This window comes from Gobius niger (genome assembly GCF_951799975.1).
Source record: "Gobius niger genome assembly, chromosome: 3".
Taxonomy (NCBI): domain Eukaryota; kingdom Metazoa; phylum Chordata; class Actinopteri; order Gobiiformes; family Gobiidae; genus Gobius; species Gobius niger.
The window spans coordinates 40,673,233-40,695,942 of NC_136854.1; the positions used below are offsets into that span (position 1 = coordinate 40,673,233).

The 22,710-nt window shown below is 37.9% G+C and overlaps 1 protein-coding gene and 1 long non-coding RNA gene across 4 annotated transcripts in view; one reads left to right on the top strand and one right to left on the bottom strand.

Moving 5' to 3' along the window:
- LOC306960925 overlaps nt 1–22,710 on the bottom strand; it is a 247,525-nt gene that overhangs the window by 49,451 nt on the left and 175,364 nt on the right. The window lies entirely within an intron of this gene.
- Nucleotides 576–20,744, top strand: LOC306960803 (protein Wiz-like). 3 transcript variants are annotated; one of them, XM_079553367.1, is made up of 8 exons: nt 576–914; nt 3,854–4,297; nt 10,081–10,770; nt 10,846–11,166; nt 15,230–15,447; nt 17,031–17,169; nt 17,239–17,401; nt 20,178–20,744. In XM_079553367.1, the coding sequence occupies exons 1-8, from the start codon at nt 902–904 to the stop codon at nt 20,332–20,334; spliced, it is 2,145 nt and encodes a 714-aa protein (XP_079409493.1). In that variant the 5' UTR covers nt 576–901; the 3' UTR covers nt 20,335–20,744. The 3 variants fall into 3 exon arrangements, with proteins under 3 accessions (XP_079409493.1, XP_079409494.1, XP_079409495.1); XM_079553368.1 differs by having other exon boundaries at nt 17,242–17,401; XM_079553369.1 differs by lacking the exon at nt 3,854–4,297.

Sequence of the window (22,710 nt, forward strand, 5' to 3'; positions counted from 1 at the left end):
ATTGCCTCATTTGAAAGCTAAGACCTCCAACACTTTTACTCATGGTGTCGCCACTTTTTGTCACATTTTAGTCAACTTTTTGTGGCCTTTTTGTTGCGTTTTTGGTCGCCTTTTGTGATTTTTTTTTTTACTGCGTTTTTGTCATTTTTTGTTGCGTTTTTGACCCTTTTTTGTTGCATTTTCTTATTTTTTCTTGCATTTTTGTCAATTTTTTTTTGCATTTCTGTCAATTTTGTTGTATTTTTGTCACTTTTTGTTGCATACTTTTTGTTGCTTTTTTGTCACTTTTTGTTGCGTTTTTGACAATTTTTAGTTGCATTTTTCTCACTTTTTTGTTGCATTTCTGTCACTTTTTTGTCACTTTCTTGTTCAATTTTTTTGGCGTTTTTTTCCAAGAAGCTTTTAGATTTGTTTAAAATCGAACTGGACAAAATGTGCTCGGTTAAGGCGGGGGTTCAGTCGATTAAAAAAAAAAAAAAAAAAAAGAGTCGAATCCCACCTCTACTAAATTTATTTACACTCACTTTATTTTGAAAAGGTGACGCGCTTCCACATCCGCTGGAGGAAAAAAAAAAAAAAATCTTTCCTGTTCCTCGCAATGTGATCTGATCGGATCTGGTGCAGAGTTCACGATTAAAATCATGTTGTAGGGCGCAATCGGTTGGACGAAAACACCGATGTAACAATAACTACGTGAGTGTGTCGTATTTCGAGTATGAAAAAAGAAGTCGGTTCTGTGTGAGAAGCTGCTAATGCTAACGACGTGCAGAACAAAACAACAAAAGACCGTCGGGAAAGACCTCCCCGTGAAAAGACAACCCGTTTGTCAGAGGTTAACTATTGCAACATTGATTTAACTGACCAGAGAAAGCTATTTTAACCCTCGACATAAGAGCCAGCCATGGACCAACAAGGTAAGAGAGTCTACTCGGAGATGCTAAATGATCATCCTATTACCATTGTATACACCTCATGGGCAAATGTAAGTTCATACCCATTCTTTTTTTTCCCTTTTTTTTATTATTATCATTTGCTCCAAACCTAATCTGACTTTATGTCAATTGTGCCATAATATGACTGAGTATTAGGGCCATCTAGTGACGGGGGGAAAAACAAAAAGATTTTCGAGTTTAAACATGCAAATCTAGGAGGAAAAAAAAGTTGAAAATTTATGAGAAAAAAATATAACAACTCTTGCCTAAAAAGTCGCAAGTTTATGAGAAAAAAAGTGTAATATTTGCTAGATTTAAAAAAAAAAGATGTTTCCGTTATGTGCATAGAACTTCTTCTTTTTTTTTTTTTTTTTTTTTTAAATTGCAAAGTCAAATGACAATGTATCTTAATCAAAAAAGGCAATACAAATGACTGCTGTGCATGAAAATCTAAGCAGCATCAAAAAATAAACAAAAAAATAAATAAACATTTGTTACTAAAACATCAGGGCATTAGCTCATAGGGCTGCTCGATTATTGAGAAAATAATAATCACGATTATTTTTGTCATAATTGAAATCACGATTATTCAAACGATTATTTGTTGCCTTTAAAAAAAAGTCTATCTTTATTTTATTTATTTATTAATCAAAAGACTACACTACACTTTATGTTTTCTGGACAGTCATAAAAGTACAAACGATTTCAAGTACGCCTTGATTAAAGAGGTCTCTGTTTCACACCTGCCCCCTGCTGGCCAGCCCTCACACCTGCACAAGCAAACTGAGCAGCGCGGCCTGATGACATCATCACGCAGCGCCGGTTGTTTTCATGTCAGACAAAAGCATGAGCCATGGCACGAGAAAAGCGAAGGGAAAATAATCCCAGCGGCCTGAAAAAACGCAAGTCTGCTTTGCAAAAAAAAAAATGGCCAAAGGAAAAAAAAATAAAAAAATTGGAGAAAAAAAAAATTGAAAAAAAAATTATAATCGATTTTTTGCGATTATGCTAATTTTGTAATCGTTTTCTGTTGTAATCGAAATCGTAATCGAATTTCGATTAACTGCACAGCCCTATTAGCTCATATATACAGATAATTTTTCACATAGTAAGGCACTTTTACATTCTAGAATTTTAAGAGACTTATACAAGGACATCAGTTCATTTTTTAAAGGAACAAAATTGGGATTTACATTCAGAAATCTACATATATGTGAATAAAATATACTCAGAATTATCAAATTATTATACATATATTCTATCTTTTTGTCTTTCATAAATACTCCAAATTTGACACAATTATAATCCAACATGGGTACGTTGTTCTTTACCGTCAACCAATCGTATAACTCAACCCAAAATTTCTTCACATTGCTACATTCAGAAAATAAATGTTCTTGAGATTCGATATCAATTTGACAAAATTTACATATCTTGAAATTGGTATCTAATTCTTAAAAATTATTTACAAGGGTATATATCATTCATGGTTTTAAATTGCACTTCTTTCATTTTAGGAGCGGAAATGATAAATATCTGGATCTTATTATGCAATTTTCATTTTTTTTTACCAATTTGGAGATAATACTCTCCTTTTCACGGGGAGGGGAAATTAAGTATTTGTTAATGAAGATCTTAAATTGTAATTATTACATTTTAAATCTAAGAAATGATAATCTTCAATAAATAAAGCAGGAGAGGCAGGTGCATAGAACTTTCGCCTCCAAAATAAAAGTAGCTGAATTGTTAAGCTCTACTTCCGGGTCCGCAGATGTGCGAGAAACTAGGGCTGCTCGATTATTGAAAAAATAATAATCACGATTATTTTTGTCATAATTGAAATCACGATTATTCAAACGATTATTTGTTGCCTTTAAAAAAATCCATCAAAAAAAGTGACAAAAATCCAGCAAAAAAAGACAAAAATCCAGCAGAAAAAGTGACAAAAATCCATAAAAAAAAGACAAAAATCCAGCAAAAAAATGACAAAAATCCAGCAAAAAAAGACAAAAATCCAGCAAATATAGTGACAAAAATCCATAAAAAATAGTGACAAAAATCCAGCAGAAAAAGACAAAAATCCAGCAGAAAAAAGACAAAAATCCAGCAAAAATAGTGACAAAAATCCAGCAAAAAAAGAGACAAAAATCCAGCAGAAAAAGACAAAAATCCAGCAGAAAAAAGACAAAAAAACATCCAAAAAGTGACAAAAATCCCCAAATTAGAAATTAGAAAAAAAAATGTGAAAAAAAAATTGAAAAAAAAAAAGCATTTGAAGAAAAAAAAAGAAAAAATTGAAAAAAAAAAATTATATTCGATTTTTTTTGCGATTATGCTATTTTTGTAATCGTTTACTGTTGTAATCAAAATCGTAATCGAATTTCGATTAATTGCACAGCCCTACGAGAAACTACAAAAAACTCTTTCATACCACAATCAATATTTCTGAAACTCAACAGAGAGTTAGTGAACATGCTTATTTATCAGGCCCATTAGCCAAAAATGCTGTACTTACTGCTATAAAAGTAATATTCACCAAAATCGGTACATCTGGGTTAGCGTAGCTGCTGCGCTGTTAGCATTTATCTCAGCCAACCCGGATGTATTTTCTTCTGGCAAACTTTCCACTTTCTTCTGGCAAATTTTCTACTGTTTTTTTCTCACAAATCAAGAACATTTGCTCTTTTCCTCTCACAACTTTTGCATGTTTCAAAATTGCAACTTTTTTCTGACAGAGTTGCTTGTTTTGACTCGCAAATCGTTTTATTTCCCCCCCCCCCCGTCACTGGATGACCCTAATACGCCGTCGTACCATAATGCCCAAGTTGAGCTAGCGAAAACCAGCTAAGCATCGCTTTGTGTTAAGTTGTTGTGTTGAGTTTTTGTTATTGCATTGATGTCTCATGTGAACTGGCCCACAGCACCTGCTCAGCTGATCGTGTGTGAAGTGTGTGGCTCATTCTTTGACTCGCGACGGGGGCTCGCCAACCATGCCCGGGTGCACCTCCGCCAGCTCGGTGTATCAGAACCAGGCGCTGCTCCCATAGACCTCCTATACCAACTTATAAAAGACAGAGATGGAGCGTTTTCAAGTTTCAAAGCGCACCCCGGTGTTTCTGATTTCAGCCCAGCCCGACAAAGGTCACACCGTGGGGCAAGTCCATTATGTGAGGAAGAGGGCAGCCCGTTCACCGCAGGGCATAGAGTCTCCACAACCCCACAAGGCACTTCTCTTCTACCATTATCCGCATCCGCACTTAAGATGGTTGAGTCTAGATTAAGCGACTCGGGAAGCTCTTCCACCTTAGAAACCTTAACCAAGCCACTATGGGCTCCGCTGGAAACAGACGCTCCCATCACATTAGGTTAGTCTGGAGCCGTGTTGTGTTTCTGCAACTACAGTGCATAATTAATTAAGTAGTATGCTGGTCTCAATTGACTTTGTGTTGTGCAGAATCAAATTGGCTTGTTGCGCGGTGTGGCTATGCTAGTTCCTCTGACCTGAAGGTGTGAGCGCCTGGACTTCCTGTCTGTTTTCTTTTCCTGGAATAATAATCATATTTTCTAAAGATTATGTTGTGGGCGGTGAGTTCCCGGTAGATGATCATTTATTGTGTTCAAATCATGAAGTTCAGATCAGAGACGCCTGTGATCATGAAGGATTGGTAGTTTGTCTTGAAGCTAAAGGCTAACGTGCTATAAAAAAAATATATATATAAAGGCACTATTTCAAGTTGTGTAATGCATTAACCGCTTAACTCCCACCTGAGCCGAGCACGTTTTCTCGACGAAAACAATGATGGAAAAGTGGCAAAAGTGTCACAAAAATGTCACAAGAAATTTACGAAAAATGACTAAAATGTGACAAAAAAATTACAAAAATGTGATAAAAATGTGACCAAAAAATGGCAAAAATGTGACAAGAAATTGACGAAAAAAAAAAAAAAATGTGACCAAAAAATGACTAAAATGTGACAAAAATGTGACAAAATGTGATAAAAAATGGACAAAAAAGTGACGAAAAATTGATGAAAAAATTACAAAAATGTGACAAAAATGTGATAAAAAATTGACGAAAAAAAGAAAAAAGTGACAAAAAAATGGAAAAAAAAAGCTACAAAAATGAGTTGAATACCCAACAAAAAAAATGATGAAAAAAAAAATCTGATGACGTGAGGAAAAAGATCCTCTCGGTTTAGGCGGGAGTTAAGAGGTTAAATTAGCCTTTAGCTTCAAGACAAACTCACTGATCCTTACAAAAACATAAACGTCTCCTCTATGGAAATATTTCTACCAGGAACTCACTGGTCTGAGCTAATCTTAATGGAAATGAATACGAACAGGAAGTACTAGCGCCCACAGCTTCAGCTCAGAGGAACTAGCGTAGCCACATTGTGCAACAAGCCGATTAATGCGAGGAATAAGCTATGTGTGTTATTTGGAAAGACCATTTAATCACTGAGAAAAGATCAAAATTTACTCATATTGGTGTGTGTATCTGGATTTTTGTGTAAGGATGTATTTGTTGTGTTGCTCCGATACCATTTTTTTTTCAATCCGATACCGATACTTAGTTCAATACAATCCACTTCATTTCGATAAACAAAGCGTTTCCAAAGTGTTACCAATATGTTAAAGATAATGAATATGTATAAGATAATGCAATTAGTTAACAAAAGATTAAAATATAAGACAACAGAGGACCACACAACTCAAGCGGAAAAAAAGTTTAGGTACTACTGAAAAGTATCCAAAGCAGGTACAGAAACAAAAATACAGTTTTGACGCTGTTGGTTCCAGGGACAGTATTAAAAATAGTGGCCCAAAAAAATGCTTTTTCCCCATTTTTTTCTGAATGTTTGCCCCATTTTCTTTTTTTTTTACACATTTTCCCCTTATTTTTTGCCAATTGTTTATTAAAAAAAGAAATATTTGCCCAATTTTTCGCATACTTCTTCACATTGGAGATTAACGTGATATTGTAAATTTGCAGATCTTCCACACATTATTGCTCTGTTTTCTGGTTCTAGATAACAAATATTTTAGTATAGGTATCAGAAAAAATATTGTGCACATATAGTAAACCAAGTATAGTTAAAGGAATAGGCCACCGTTTTTACATACTGAGATATATTCTTACCTTAGCTTTGACGAGTTCTGTAGGACCTGTCTGATCTTCACCCGTGCCTTCAGTCACGTAAACACAGCGCAGACGGCGTTAGCATTTAGCCTCTCCCTCTCTCCACTATAACTAAACAATGTGGATTTTCTAAGCGGATAAAAGGGGGAACTATATTGTAAGGCGTAATAATACCAGGAGTAGTTCGAAATCCGCGCAGTAATCTTCACTTTACTGTACGGATGCCAAACTACTCCTGGTATTATTACGCCTTACAATATAGTTCCCCCTTTTATCCGCTTAGAAAATCCACATTGTTTAATTTTGTGTAATTATACTTTGTAGTGTAACACTTCACGTAACCATATTTAAATAGGTCAAGATAGAAGCTACCAAGCTCTTCCACGTTTTCCCTGTTTTGGAGCTATAGAGGAGAGAGGGAGAGGCTAAATGCTAACGCCGTCTGCGCTGTGTTTACGTGACTGAAGGCACGGGGGAAGATCAGACAGGCCCTAAAGAACTCGTCAAAGCTAAGGTAAGAACATATCTCAGTATGTAAAAACGGTGGCCTATTCCTTTAAAGTACCGGTATTGAAAAATATAACGGTACCCAGCCCAAGTCTTAAGACGGAGGAGCTTTAAAGTTAGCACTGAGCCCAAACACAGTCACCTCAGTTTTGCTCTCATTTAGATTTAAAACATTTTGAGCCACCCAAACCTTGATGTCATTAAGGCACTTCTGCGTGGGTGCCAGGGGCAACTACTGTTCTCTTTGTTAGGCAAATAAATGTGGGTGTCATCAGCATAAATATGATACTGAATGCCATGTTTATTTAAAAGCTGAATGAGAAGAGAATGTAAAAAAGAACAGGGCCGAGAATTGATCCCTGGGGGACTCCACAGTGAAGGGGGGCAGAAACTGAGAAATGATTAACCATTTTTCACATATTTTTTGACATTGTAGAGGAAACAGAATATGTTTGCAGATCTTCCACACATTATTGTTCTGTTTTATGATTCTAGACAACAAATATTTTAGTATAGGTATCGGAAAAAGAATCTTTCAGGTATTGGTATTGTAACCAAACCTTGACGTCATTAAGGCAAGGGTGCCAGGGGCCAACTACTGTTATTTGTTAGGCAAATAAATGTGGGTGTCATCAGCATGAATATAATTCTGAATGCCATGTTTTTATTTAAAAGCTGACGAGAAGGAGGAGGTACAATATAAAAAGAACAGGGCCGAGAATTGATCCCTGGGGGACTCCACCACAGCTTCTGCCCCCCTTCACCGCGGAGTCCCCCAGCTCTGACGGGCGAGAGTGGAACCAGTCCAGGGCGATTCCCCTGACGCCCACGCAGTTTTCAAGACGAGATAAAAGAGTTGCGTGGTCAACTGTGTCAAAAGCAGAAATCGGATCTGAAAGCAATAAAATGGCAGAATCGGCCAAATCAGTCATTAAAAGCATGTCATTAAAAAACCCTTAAAAGTGCCGACTCATTGCTATGAAAAGGCTGTGACTGGACAGTGTCTCTGATTTTATTAGCATCTAAAAAAATGTTCTAGTTTTACTTTCAGGTCTCTATTCTGTTCTGCTTCCACTTTTAAGACTAAATTAACAAAATAGGGCTGTCTCAATGATTACTATATCAACTTATCGTTCAATAAATGATAAATACAATCTCTACATTTGCACTTTTCCCCCATTTTTCAACTCTTAACTCCCACCTGAACTGAGCACATTTTCTCCAGTTTGGCATCACCCAAATCTAAAAGCTTCTTTATTGTTTATTTGGTTGGTACAGTGCATGTTGATGAACATACAAGGGACTCATGCATGTAAACACACCACGCCGGATTGTAACCGTGGGCTTATTTCCATCCGTCGTCCCACACTCACACTCTCAAACACATTCTCACTCAGCCTGGCCTATTGTACATGTTTTTAGTGGTAGGGGAAACCGGAGCACCCGGAAGAAAACCTACGCAGACACGGGGAGAACATGCAAACTCCACACAGAAAGGCCCTGCACTGCAAAAAGTAATTAACTAGATCAGTATAAACATCTCAATTTGAGCACAATAATCCAAATTTTAGTTGTTTAGACTAGTTAAGAAGTTCTTGGGCATTTGTCCTGGATTATTTCACTTGTTCTGAGATGTTTCTGACTCGTTTCGATACATTTCGTCCTTATTTCAGGTCATTTTCTTTGCCAATGGGGTAAGAAAATTGGTCTTATCTCATTGGCAATTTTACTTTCTTCTTTCAAGCGAGATTTACCTCAGAACTGGTCTGAAATGTCCTCGAACAAGCAAAGTAAACTTGGTCCGATCAGGGAAAGTGTCTAAATGAGTGAAAACCGCTCAAAACAAGAAACATTTCCTCAATTCAAGTCATTTAAGCCCAATGCTTGATATTCACTTTTTGCAGTGTGTCCAGGTGGGAATCGAACTCGGGACCTTCTAGCTGTGAAGCACAAGTGCTAACCGCTGCGCCACCGTGTTGCCCAAAAATGCTTTTCGAATCTTGAAAAAATGCGTCAAAATGGCGACGAAAGAGCAGCAAAAATAGCGATGAAAGTAGGGCAGGGCCTTAAATCTATATCACGATAATAAAAAAAAAGAAATATCACGATAACGATATATTTGACGATATAATTGACAATGGACAAATTACTTCAAAATCTCAGCCTCACGCCAATTGGGAAGATTTACTCATTGATATTTTATTGTTTTGTTTTTTCATACTAATTTCTTGGCAAATATGATCCTCTCATGCAGTTTACATCCTTCTAGGGCTGGAGGATCAGGAGGCTTTTTAAAGTTTATTTCAAATAAAATGTATTATAATCGTAATCAAGATTTTTGGCCATATCGCCCAGTCCAACATCCTTCATTTCATTTTACTTTTTAAAGCAATAGGCCACCGTTTTTACATACAAAGATATGTTCTTACCTAACCTTAGTCGAGTTAATATATACCCTTCTATTGACGGAAGTGAGCGGGGGAAGTCTTTAGGAGTTACTGCGCGGACGTTTTACTCCTCGTATCATTACGCCTCACAATATAGTTCCCCTTTTTATCTGCTTATAAAATCGACATGTAACATTTCTGTGTAAATATACTTCGCATGAAAACACTTCACGTAACTTTATTTAAATAGGGAACACGTGGAAGAGCTTGGTAGTTTCTATCGTGAGCTTTTTTGGAGCTATATGACATGTGGGAGAGGCTGCGTATGTGCTCCGTTTGCCTGACAGAGCGCACGGATAAAGACCAGACGGGGATATATTAACTCGGCTAAGGTTAGGTAAGAACATATCTTGGTATGTAAAAATGGTGGCCTATTCCTTTAAGCTCCTGTCACCATGTTCCACAGTCAGTGTTTATGCTGCCCTGATGGAGCTGAGCACAACATAAATTATATCGGGTCTACAATGATATCAACAAATTATATTGCGATAACGATATGCAATACGATCTGGCCCACCGCTAGATGACAGTGCAACAGAAATGTGACAAATGCAATAAAAGAAGCGAAACAAAAATGGTGATAAAATATGCAACAAAAATGTGGTAAAAATGACATGAAATAGAACGGGTAAAACACAGCAAATACCCGAGCAAAAAGATCAGTTTAGCTCAGTTGTGTACTCTTTCAAATGAGTCGTTACACTGGCCTAAGGGGTGTAAATTGCAGTCGAGAAGCTTTTAGATTTGGGTAAAGCCGAACTGGAGACAATGCACTGGGTTGAGAGGTTAATTGGCTAAGCGTTTTCGTCGGCCACTGCATAATTAATAGCTCTAAGCATCCTTTGTATGGTATCGGATTAGTTTCGGTCCAGGCACAAACTGATACCTGAAAAAAATCTGTGGTATCAGCATAAAATCCAGTATCGGAACAACCTTAATTCTTTTGGCATCTTAAAGAACCAGCCTGCACAGTTAACGCTTAGTTTACGTGGCACTAATCCTTCGAAATCTCCCGTTAACTTCTTTCTCTTCCGCTCGTTTCACCTTTTTTCAGACACTGCCGACGAACACCTCCACGTGTGCCATCTTTGCGGCTGCTGGTGCGAAACCCGCAAGGGCCTGTCCAGCCACGCCCGATCCCACCTGCGCCAGCTGGGAATCCCGGACGGCGACGGCAACCCCATCGAGACTCTCTACCAGCTGATGGAGGAGGAAGACCTCAAACCGATCAACCCCGAAGCGAACCCGCCGCTCCAGTCCAGCCCGTTGCCCAAACCCCCCAAACGCCCGGCTGAAGTCTCCTCTCCGACCACGTCCACGCCGAGCAAGCAGCCCAAAAAGGGACACTTCGCTTGCGTTCTCTGCGGGGAGGCGTTCGAAAACCACAAAGGCCTGGCCATCCACTCGCGCTATCATTTGCGACACTTTGGGGTGACCGACTTGCTTGGGAAGGAGTCCTCGATCGAAGCAATCCAGGAGTTGGTGGAGAGTGGCGTGTTGAAACCGACTTCCAAAGCCAACTCCACAGCTGCGCCGTCCTCTCCTCCCTCGCAGACTCTCTCCCCGATCTCGTCAAAGTCCCCTTCGATGCCAAAAAGCGGCCCGAAGGCTAAAAAAGGCTTCCGATTTGCCGTGGATCCTTTTTTTAGAAAGCCAAAACCGGAAGCTACAGAGAGAAGTATTACGGAAGCACAGATGGGTGGAAGCGACTCTCCTCTACCTGCCTTGAAACATCTCACTGATGGTAAAACTGACTCCTGTTATATGTTAAATTCTTCACTTTTTTAGCTTGGTAACATGTTGTCATTTCCTTCTTTAGATACAGACAAACCCCCGACAGTCCCTTGCGATTACTGCGGCCAACTGTTCGAAACTCGCAAAGCCCTGTCCTGTCACGTTCGTTGTCATTTAAGGGCGCTGGGAATCGCGTTGCCCATGAACACGTCGCCGATCGAGCTTCTCAGAGAAGTCATGGCGCAAACTGGCGCTGTCGGGTCTCCTGCGGTTTCACAAAAGACCCAAGTCCCCAAAAGGTCCATGGAAAGTCTTGTTTTGGGGGAACAATCGTCTAAACTATCGAACTCGCCTCTAGACTTTTCCATGAAGGAGAAATCACCGTCTGGCAAATCTGCAAGGACTGGTAAGTAGGGCTGAATCAACTAATCGATTAATCGACAACTAATCGATTACTAAAATAGTTGTCAACTATTTCAGTAATCGATTAATCGTATTCTAGTAAACACAGACTAAAATAGAGCAAAAAAGACATGAAAATTATGTATTTTGGATGAAAACCTACTTTGTTTTTAAAGTTTGTTGTTTTGTACATTGTAAAATTCATAAATATCTGTCTTGTCTCGTCCAATCAGAAATCAGAATTAGCACAAAGAGCCCCCTACAAACGTTTATTTTAAGTTTACTCCATCAACATGTCCTCAAGCAGCGTCACTGTAGCTCCATGTGATAAAAAAAATAAAAAAAAATACAGCAAAACGATTAATCGATTAATCGTAAAAATAATCGGTAGATTAATCGATTACGATAAGATAAGATAAGATGGTACTTTATTGATCTCACGGATGGAGAAATTGCATTCGATGAGAGAGCATCCGGCAGCAGCACCCATTCAGTGCGCACCACTCTTTTTTTTTTTTCTTTGGTGAAAGATCGTTGTGTCGCGGCCGCCATCTTCACCAAAATAATTGTTAGTTGCAGCCCTACTGGTAAGTCACTAGGACAACGTTTCATTGTTAATTTATTCGGACATGTGTATTATCTTGCACTGAGGTAAAGTAATTTGACTTTTGGCATTTCTCTGTCAAATCACCTGCATCTTTGTGTGCTGTAATTGCCAATGTTATTTGGGCATAGAATTGTGAACATCCTTATTGATTTACATAGTCTAGTTTTGATCTTTTTGGCCACACTGAAACCACATCAAAAGTACAAAGAAATGCTTAAACAACATTTTGCTCATGGATAGATGGATTGAATGACATGGATGGGCTAGAATAGTTCCTGTTGCTAAAGGCCGTAAAGGGTCTCTGCAATGTCTCCGCAACTCGGATTGATTCTGGGCATTCAAAGGGCCTATCTCACCGACCTAAAGACTCATTTAGTTGAAGACTCGAGTTGCCGCTGGTCACGGAGATGTCTCCAATTGGTCTCAAGCAGCTGCGGCAACGTTGCAAACACTATTTGTTGTCCTCAACCTGTGAAACATGTCGGATACCAAGAGTCGTATGGAGTCTCTTTGAGATCTCCTTGGTGTCAAACAGGTCTCTGGGACGTCACAGAAACATCTCACAGGTTGAGGGCAACAAATGATATTCGCAACACGTAGACTTGTCGGAGACCATTCGGAGACCACATGGAGACTCGCCTTATCTCCAGGAAGCATCTCTGAAACATCTCTGTGACCAGCGGCAAATCAAATCTAGCCTCCAGGCCGGTGAGATAGGCCCTTCTCTGCAAAAAGTAAATATCAAGCACTGGCTTAAAGCAGTACTAAGTAACTCTTCCCCCTAGAGGCCATAAGCGCAACTTGCAGGTGTAGTAGCAAGTTACGATTTTTTAATTAATTAATTGTCTTGGAGAGTAGACAGGAAAGGCGAAGGGAGAGAGGGTTACTGTGCATCCAATTATACAATAGAAATATTTTTTTCACTCAAACTTGGCTGTAAATACTGTTTAAAGTGACGTTAGCCCGCAGTTAGCTTTGCCCGTTAGCATGTTAGCTTCTTCTTCGTGATTACATTAGTGTGTATTGCTATCTCCGCACCGGGGGCAGTGAAGTTGCAAACATGGTTTTCTGGCCAGAGACACCAGGGGGAGATGAAAGACCCTCCAATCATCCCATAAACACTTGTATTACCCCCACAGGGACTACGGAAAGGATTTATTAAGGTAAATAAGTGACTTAGTACTGCTTTAAATCACAGGACTTTGGCGTATTTGCTACCGGGCCGCAGAGAAATGGGGAAAAAAATGCTCCTATTTCTCTTTGGCCTGTCCACACACCAATTCGCTCGTCCATAGATACGAAACTCCTGATTGAAAGTCTCCCTAGAAATCCTTTGGACTCGAGTTCATCTGGGTTTATCACAGAATCACTCATGTGCAGCTGAGTGTGTTACTCGCAGCTCCAACGCGTTTCTGTCACCAGCACCGCTGAGCGTCTGCTCTCTCCCTTTCCCCTCAGCTCGCGCTAATTTTTCCAAAAGTTCATCGCGTTGTAGCCTCACTAGTTTTCGTCACAACCTTTCACATTTTCAGAGGACAGCGAGCTGTAATAACCCCGCTGCGAAGTGGACAGAGAAAGGGAGGGGAGAGATTGTGCCGCAAATGACTGGAATTTAGGAAATATATCTTGTTTTGAGCGGTTTTCACTCATTTAGACTCTTTCTTTGCTAGTTTGAAAAGTGAGAACAATAACGTCTGATCTTTTCATGCAAACAAGATGTTACAGATCAATTATCAGATCAATTATTAGTTATAGACTATTTATTAATAAACGGTAAAGGAAATACACAAACTACTGGACTTTTCTGCACTGAATATCCTAAGCTAGGGCTGCTCGATTATTGAAAAAATAATAATCACGATTATTTTTTGTCATAATTGAAATCACGATTATTCAAACGATTATTTGTTGCCTTTAAAAAAATCCAGCAAAAAGTGACAAAAATCCAGCAAAAAAGTGACAAAAATCCAGCAAAAAAAGTGACAAAAATACAGCAAAAAAGTGACAAAAATCCAGCAAAAAAGTGACAAAAATACAGCAAAAAAAGTGACAAAACTCCAGCAAAAAAAGTGACAAAAATCTGCAAAAAAGTGACAAAAATCCATTAAAAAAAAAGACAAAAATCCATTAAAAAGTGACAAAAATCCATAAAAAAAAAAGACAAAAATCCATAAAAAAAGTGACAAAAATCCTTCAAAAAAGTGACAAAAATCCAAAAATTAAAAATTAGAAAAAAAAAATTGGAAAAAAAAATTTGGAAAAAAAAAATTGGAAAAAAATTGAAAAAAAAAAATTCAAATCGATTTTTTGCGATTATGCTAATTTTGTAATCGTTTACTGTTGTAATCGAAATCGTAATCGAATTTCGATTAATTGCACAGCCCTATCCTAAGCTGTTCAGATTAAAACAATATAAGCAACTCGTATAAATTGCTCTGATCATTAGAGTCTGATCATCATAGATCAGACTTTTCCATGAAGGAGTTTGACATTTCAGACGAGTTCTAAGGTAAATGTTGCTTAAGAAAGTGAAACTGCCGATGAGATAAGACCAATTGTCTTACCCGACTGGCAAAGAAAATGACCTGAAATAAGGTCGAAATGTATGGAATTGAGTCAGAAACATCTCAGAAGAAATGAAATAATCTTGGACAAATGCCCAACTACATCTTAACTAATCAAAACAACTCAAATTTGGATTGTTATGCTCAATTTGAGACATTTATGCTAATCTAGTTATAGGGCTGTGCAATTAATTGAAATTCGATTACGATTTCGATTACAACAGTAAACGATTACAAAATTAGCATAATCGCAAAAAATCGATTATAATATATATATATATTTTTTTCATATTTTTTTTTCTAATTTTTAATTTTTGGATTTTTTGTCACTTTTTTTTTTATTTTTGTAATTTTTTTGATGGATTTTTGTCCTTTTTTTTGATGGAGTTTTGTCATTTTTTTGATGGATTTTTGTCTTCTTTTTTTTTGATGGATTTTTTTTTTTTTGGATGGATTTTTGTCTTTTGTTGATGGATTTTTGTCACTTTTTTGATGGATTTTTGTCACTTTTTTGATGGATTTTTGTCACTTTTTTGATGGATTTTTGTCACTTTTTTGATGGATTTTTGTCACTTTTTTGATGGATTTTTGTCACTTTTTTGATTGATTTTTGTCACTTTTTTGATGGATTTTTGTCACTTTTTTGATGGATTTTTGTCACTTTTTTGATGGATTTTTGTCACTTTTTTGATGGATTTTTGTCACTTTTTTGATGGATTTTTTTTAAAATCAAAACAACTCAAATTTGGATTATTATGCTCAATTTGAGACATTTATGCTAATCTAGTCAATTCCTTTTTGCGGTGTTGATCTAATGACAATAACACTTATGATTATGATGCACCGACTTGCACGGAGCTGAAAAGTTTCCTCGCTCACCGTTTTGTCCTTCTTAGTTTTAGACGCTGCATGTGAACTTTGTGGGTTCGAGTTCGACAACCGCAAAGCTTTGGCGAGTCACGCCCGGGCGCACCTCCGGCAGCTGGGCATCGAGTGGAAGCCGGACGGTACAGGCTCCCCCATCGACCTCCTGAGTGACATCATCAGAAAGGACCCGGCCAAGGTGGCGGAGGTCATGCAGCGCTACAGGGTGGGAGACCTGTACATAAGGAAGGTCAGGGTTTGTTACATGGAAATCGTACAAAAATATGAGTAATACATTTTTAGTTCTGTTTCTTCAATGTTGTGTTGAAGGAAAATGTTAAAGTGGACATTTTTTTTGTAAATTATTATTCCAGGGTTCTCATTACATTTAAACTTTGATACAACTCAACGATTTTTATGGCATAACTTGATCGAAAATATCAAAATTATCGTCTAAAACGTGTTCAGTTGCAGTTTTGGCTGAAATGTACAGATTTTGTCTGTTTAATGATCGTATTTGGGCATTAAAATGGCATTAACCTCTTAACCCCACCTTCAAAAGCAATTTTTCTCCAGTTACTATCTAGGTATCCAGGCATTACCCAAAATCTAACAATTTCCTGAAAGACCAAAATCACAAGAAATACAAGATGTAAATGAGGACAACAACAAAACCGTGACAAAAACACATCAAAAAAGACCACAAAAAGTGATGAAAAAGTAACAAAAACATAACAAAAAAGTGACGACAACGCATGGAAACACAAGGCCTGTGTTTTTAGACTTGGGTAAAGCCGAACTGGTTAAGGTGACGGTTAAGAGGTTAAAAAGCATTAAAGCGCATAATGACACATTAGACACAACAATTTTTGTTAGAACATAGTTAACACGATTAAATTTAAGATTTTGCTAAAGATTGTACACGGCTTCCTTTGGATTGGCCATTTTTGTGATGTTTATAGTTTCACGTCCTTATTGGACACTAACAGGAAGAAGAAGGTAAACAATTTTAAACGGTTATTTGGCAGATGTTTCCCAAATAAACTTGTTAGACGTCAACGCCAATCGGATAAGCTTCACTGCTCTGTTGCTACACTGCAAAAAGTAATTATCAAGCATTGGCTTAAATGACTGGAATTGAGGAAATGTAGGTTTTCGCTCATTTAGACACTTTTCCTGATCGGACCAAGTTTACTTTGCTTGTTCGAGGACATTTCAGACCAGTTCTATGGTAAATCTCGCTTGAAATAAGAAAGTAATATTGCCAATGAGATAAGAACAATTTTCTTACCCCATTGGCAAAAGAAAATTACCTGAAATAAGGACGAAATGTATCGAAACGAGACAGAAACATCTCAGAACAAGTGAAATAATCTAGGACAAATGCCCAAGAACTTCTTAACCAGTCAAAACAACTAAGATTTGGATTATTATGCTCAAATTGAGATGTTTATACTAGTCTAGTTAATTACTTTTTGCAGTGTAGCGCTAAAAACAAAAAAATTTAAACTACTAGTGCTAAATTATCACTGCGTTTACAACATTATAATAAATATTGCAATGAAGTTTCTCTGTAAACTGATCATGATGCTCGAACATGAGCAATATGCAACAGATGTTATCCATATAAATAAGTCATATTTTCCAAAGCATTAAAACCTGTTATATGCACTTTAAGTCCAATGTTATCAGAATTTTTTATCTAAATTTGAATTTGATTTTTAAAACATTGAAAAACAACAAAATACTGCAAAAAAGTTGGTATACTATGTACTGTATATTTATTTCCGAAGGCACTGCTGACATTTTGAAACATGTACTTCCTATCTCCAGACCCAGAGACCGTCGTCCCCGTCTGCGTCGACAGACTCTGACTCCGTTCAGGGCAGTTTGAAGGAGAAAGTCACCGTGAGCAGCTCATTTAAACACAGCCATGTACAGGCTGTGGATCCCGGTGCGCTCGCCCCCAAAGGTGACTGAAGAAACCGCTTTTCACTTTTTCAATCAGAGAGCATCCACATCATGCTGTGCTTTGTTACAGCAGTGGTTCATGCACCGAAACCGCCCCCCGCTGTGGTGGAGGTGATCCAGGACTCCAGCTCTCAGCCTGCGGCGCGTCCCGGCAGCATCCCCGCCATGCTGCCCAAGCCTCCGCTCACGCCTTTGGTCAAAGTAGTGGGGAAGGTCTACTCCCTCAAGTGCAGGTGAGGCTTTGTTTGGGTTTAGCTCCAAGATAACACTGAAAGGCTGGGATTTTAGTAAAACATCTGCAAAACTGGAATCTGATTTACAAACCATCATATTTCAACTTGACTGTGAAAGAAACATGTCTCGCAAAACGTTGGGACAGGGCAAGAAGAGCCAGGGGCGGATCTATGAAAAAAATCAGGGCAAGAAAAGGTTAGATACAAAGTTGGCAGCAGCTCATAATCATTTGTTAAAAAAGATAAACCATGTCTTTTAAAGATTATTTCACTTGTTCTGAGATGTTTCTGCCTCATTTCAATACATTTTGTCCTTATTTCAAGTAATTTTCTTTGCCAATGGGGTAAGAAAATTGGTCTTATCTCATTGGCAATTTTACTTTTTTTTAATCCGTTTTTTGTCGTCTGTTTTGCTGTGTGTTTGTGGACTATTTTGTTGCTTTTTCATCACTTTTATGTTGCCTTTTTTCTGCGTTTTCATCCTACGCCTCATTTTTGTCGCCAAATTAATTTTTTTGACGCTCTAAAAGAAGCTTGAAGTTTTGGGTAAAGCCAAACACAAGAAGTTTTGCTTGGTTAAGGCGGGGGTTAAGAGGTTAACTGAGGTCTGTGGGGGAAGCTCTTCCAGCCAGGGGCGGATCTAGGAAAAAAAATCAGGGCAAGAAAAGGTTAGATACAAAGTTGGCAGCAGCTCATAATCATTTGTTAAAAAAGATAAACTATGTCTTTTAAAGGATCAGGCCACTGTAAAAAAGTTTTTGTACCACAAATAGTACAAAAACTTCACAAAGCACTTGATATGATTGTTTTTTTAATGACCACAAGTAAATAGGGATGCACCGATGTGATGCTGGTATCGGATTTTGTAGCCGAAAAAAATACGATAATGGGTATCGGCTCCAAGTATCCGTTAATAGCGGGAGCTTATCAAAGCTGGGACAGAAACGATGATTGAATCACCTAAAGCACATGTGTCAAGGTCAAGCGGCCCGAGAGATGTTTTATGTGGCCCTTCGAGGAGCAGGAATTCCTGAGCAAAATAAAAAGTCTCAAGCCCATTCCTGTGCAGAGTTATGGATTTTTAAAGAATAACCAGAATGCTCATTCCAGCCTCTAGGGGGCAGTGTAAAGTAAAAAATGGAAGAATTCCACACGTGTCCAGCAGAGGGCACTGACATAATAAGAGATCAGGATGTAAACAGCATATCATAGCCACGTGGTAAATGGTCAGTCTGCCCCAGGGCGGCTGTGGCTGCAATAGTAACTTACTGCCATCGGATGAGGAGTGAATGAATAATGACTTTTTAGCACTTTGAGAAACGTGTGACACAGGCTGATGAAGTACAATAAGTGTAAGATGTTCTTTATGAGGCCACAGTCCTTTACAATATATGTGGCCCACGACCCGCCATGGGCACCCCTGACCTAAAGTAATAAAATCAAATCTGCCACTGCTGGAGTGGTCAAGGGTTTGTATTTTAGTTTTTGGCCACACCGCCTTCGCTCTGCCCAATCCCGTCAGACCTTGGAAGCTAAGCAGGGAAGGGCCTGGTCGGTACTTGGATGGGAGACCGTTTGGTAACACCAGGAAGCCTAGCGAATGTAGTGAGTGGTTGGTGGTGATCGGAGGGGCCGATGGCGCAGACTGGTTGCCTCGCTTCCGTCAGTCTACCCCAGGGCAGCTGTGGCTACAATAGTAGCTTACCACCACCGAGTATGGAGTGAATGAATAATGCAATGTAAAGCGTCTTTGAGTGTCCAGAAAAGCGCGATATAAAACCAATGCATTATTATTATTATTATTATTATTTTGAAATGTTGTTAAAGATCTAACATATTTGTTATGTATAAGTTTTAATGATCAGATCAATTTATAGCACTGTGCAAATAATAGGTGTTATTATTATTATTTTTGTAAAATGTAAAACGTATTGATTTATACATACACTGTACATTTTTTATTCTAGGCAAGGCAACTTTATTTTTACCGTGCATTTCGTAAAAAGAGTGAGATTTCTTAAATAGAATTCAGACGTATTCTCCAAAAATAATCACTTAGTTCCCAGTAAAAAAGTGTTTGGTGAAATGAGTATTGAGGAACATTTGAGCCTAAAAGCCTAGTTTATGTTTTATGCCTGACGTAATCCGACAAGCAGACTAAAATATTTAGTCTTAATTTTAGTCAAAGTGATATTTTTGACGACTAAAATTGGACTAAAACTAAATTAAAAGTTTCTCATGAGACTAAAACTATGACTAAAATGTCCAGATATTTTAGTCGACTAAAATAAGACTAAATAAAAATGAAAAGGAGAGACTAAAATCATCCAAACTTCTATTGACCGTCTGAAAGAGCCTCAGATCATGTAAATTCTCTGCCAAAGGATCAGCTCTGAGCTTTGTTCATGTGGAGAAGCTCCATGAAGCCGAGGAACAAGATTAAATATGATTATAATGAATATTATCAATGCAAAGTCCACTAAATTCGTCTTAAATTTAGTCGACTAAATTTACTTGCAATTTTTGTCGACTAAAACTAGACTAAAATTTAAGATGTTTTTTTTGGACTAAAACTAGACCAAAATCGCATTACATTTTCGTCAAAAGACTTAGACTAGATTAAAGTATGTTGTCAAAATTAACACTGCCGACAAGTGATACAAAAGTGTATAATAGAAATCATTCCCATGACGAGATGTTTTTAAAGGTTGATATATCGCTGTGAGAAGTATCCGTGAGTGATTGAAGTAAGTGTCAGTCTTGTCGTCTCCTTCAGGTTTTGCGAGGAGGTGTTTCACGGGCCTCTGTCGGTGCAGGAGAAGTGGATCACACATTTACAGAAACACATCCGGACTCTGGGATACAAAGGCAAAGCGTCCCCTCCCTCCGCCCCCGTGAAAGCCCCCGCCCTGGTCCGCGCCGTCGCTGTGTGAAATCACAAAACACCAGTGGAAAAAAAAAGAACTATTCCTGGCATATACTGAGAGCGGTTCCTGTCGTGTCCACCAGGGGGCAGGCGTGAGCTGCGAGGAGACGCTGATTTTTCACTGTAGTATTTTGTGCTGTGTTACACGTGAAGGTAATCGTTTTTTTGTGTACTACTACTGAAGAAACCAGCCTGTGTTTATCGTTTGTCTATCTTTATACTTTTCAAAAACGACCGTCAGTTTTTATACTAACCTTCCGAGCTCGCATTTCTTTATGAACGTCGTCGTCTCTTTGTGTCTTTGTGTCAACCGGCATCAATGTGAAAATATGAACTCCACTGTGTCACTGCGTTTGCCTTTTTACTGTATTACAGATGTATTTGTAATGGTTTGTTTTATTTTATGGAGGCTTTTAATAAAAAAAACTGTGACTAATCTTATACAGAACATTTGGTGTTTCATTTTCCAGCCCATATACTGTGTTAATGAGATTTGCCTTTACGGCTGTAACGAGCCATGTTTGTTTGTTTATTTCACCATTGATTCTCCGCACAGCTGAACTTGACTGTAATACACAGAAAATGGACATAATTTCATCTATATATTTATCTATAAATTATGGCCTGGAAATATGGGGAAACAATTATAAATCCAATACTCATCCTATTTTCCTACTCCAAAAAAAGGCAATAAGAATTATCACTAAAGCAGATTTCTATGCACCAACGAACCCTATCTTTGTAGAGCTGAGCCTACTGAAAATCCATGATCTTGTTGATATAAATACATTAGTAATAGTGCACAAAGCATTTAACAATCTTCTCCCTCCTCCCATCCAGGAGCTTTTTGAACACAGGAAAAGTCAGTATAACCTCCGAGGAACTGCTATTTTCAAAAAAGCAAAAGCGAAAAAGAATAAAAAGAGTCGATGTATTTCTGTAAGAGGTGTTAATCTGTGGAACGACCTGGAAGATCAGTTAAAACTGTCCCAAACAGTCAAAGCTTTCAAAAAGTTGTTGAAAGCTTCTAAAATTCAAGAATGTATAAGCTTAGGAGGAATAAAGTAAGAAAAATAAATTAAAAAAATAATGATGACATGATTTAGTTTCAACTAAATTAACTTAAAACAAATGTTTGTATACATATTTGTTGGAATATTGAAATTTATGTTACTAACTTCAGATTCATGCTTTTTTCTCTTCTGTTTAACACTTGATATTGTTCATTATTAATGTTTGTGTTTTGTTTTTGTTTTCTCTCGTGGAAGTCTGTAAACTGGGTTAGGCGTTATAAATTTTCACTTCAGCCTAAACCCTTTCGGTCGTGTTGTCCACAAAGAATTGGAAATGTTTTTACGTTTAAAGGAATGAATGAACTGACCGAATAAACTACTACTACTACTACTATACACTGCAAAAAGTAATTAACTAGATTAGTAGAAATGTCTCAGTTTGAGCATAATAATCCAAATTTGAGTTGTTTTGACTAGGTAAAATGTAGGTGGTCATTTGTCCCAGATTATTTCACTTGTTCTGAGATGTTTCTGACTCGTTTCGATACATTTTGTCCTTATTTCAAGTAATTTTCTTTGCCAATGGGGTAAGAAAATCGGTCTTATCTCATTGGCAATTTTACTTTCTTATTTAAAGCGAGATTTACCTCAGAACTGGTCTGAAATGTCCTCAAACTAGCGACGTAAACTTGGTCAGATTAGAAAAAAAAGTCGAAATGAGTGAAAACCGCTCAAAACAAGAAACATTTCCTCAATTCAAGACATTTAAGCCAATTACAGTGAAATATTTTGGCAGTTTTCCCCTTAAGCCCGCCTTAGTCGAGAACAACTTTCTCCAGCTCAGCTTTACCCAAATCTCAAAGCTTCTCGACTGGAACTCACAGCCTATAGGTCAGTGTAACACTTCATTTGAAAGCTAAGACCTACAAAACTGACCTAAGATTTTCGTTACTTTTGTGTTTTCACTGCTTTTTTTTATCCGTTTTTTGTCGTCTGTTTTGCTGTGTGTTTGTCGACTATTTTGTTGCTTTTTCATCACTTTTATGTTGCCTTTTTTTTCTGCGTTTTCATCCTCATTTACGCCTCATTTTTGTCGCCAAATAAATTTTTTGGACGCTCTAAAAGAAGCTTGAAGTTTTGGGTAAAGCCAAACTCAAGAAGTTTTGCTTGGTTAAGGCGGGGGTTAAGAGGTTAACTGAGGTCTGTGGGGGAAGCTCTTCCAGCCAGGGGCGGATCTAGGACAAAAATCACCGGGTGGCAACACATTTTACATTGCTTGTGTGCAAGGCAATTGTTTTTGTCCATATTATAAGTAGGGGCTTATTTAACTATAAAGTTGTTATAATTCTTTGTCCTATCAATAAATATAA

Excerpts from the sequence above, each read along its gene's own strand:
- LOC306960803 (XM_079553367.1), top strand. Across the intron at positions 15,448-17,030 it reads GAGACCTGTACATAAGGAAG|ACCCAGAGACCGTCGTCCCC; the intron begins GTCAGGGTTTGT and ends TCCTATCTCCAG. Across the intron at positions 17,402-20,177 it reads GTCTACTCCCTCAAGTGCAG|GTTTTGCGAGGAGGTGTTTC; the intron begins GTGAGGCTTTGT and ends CGTCTCCTTCAG.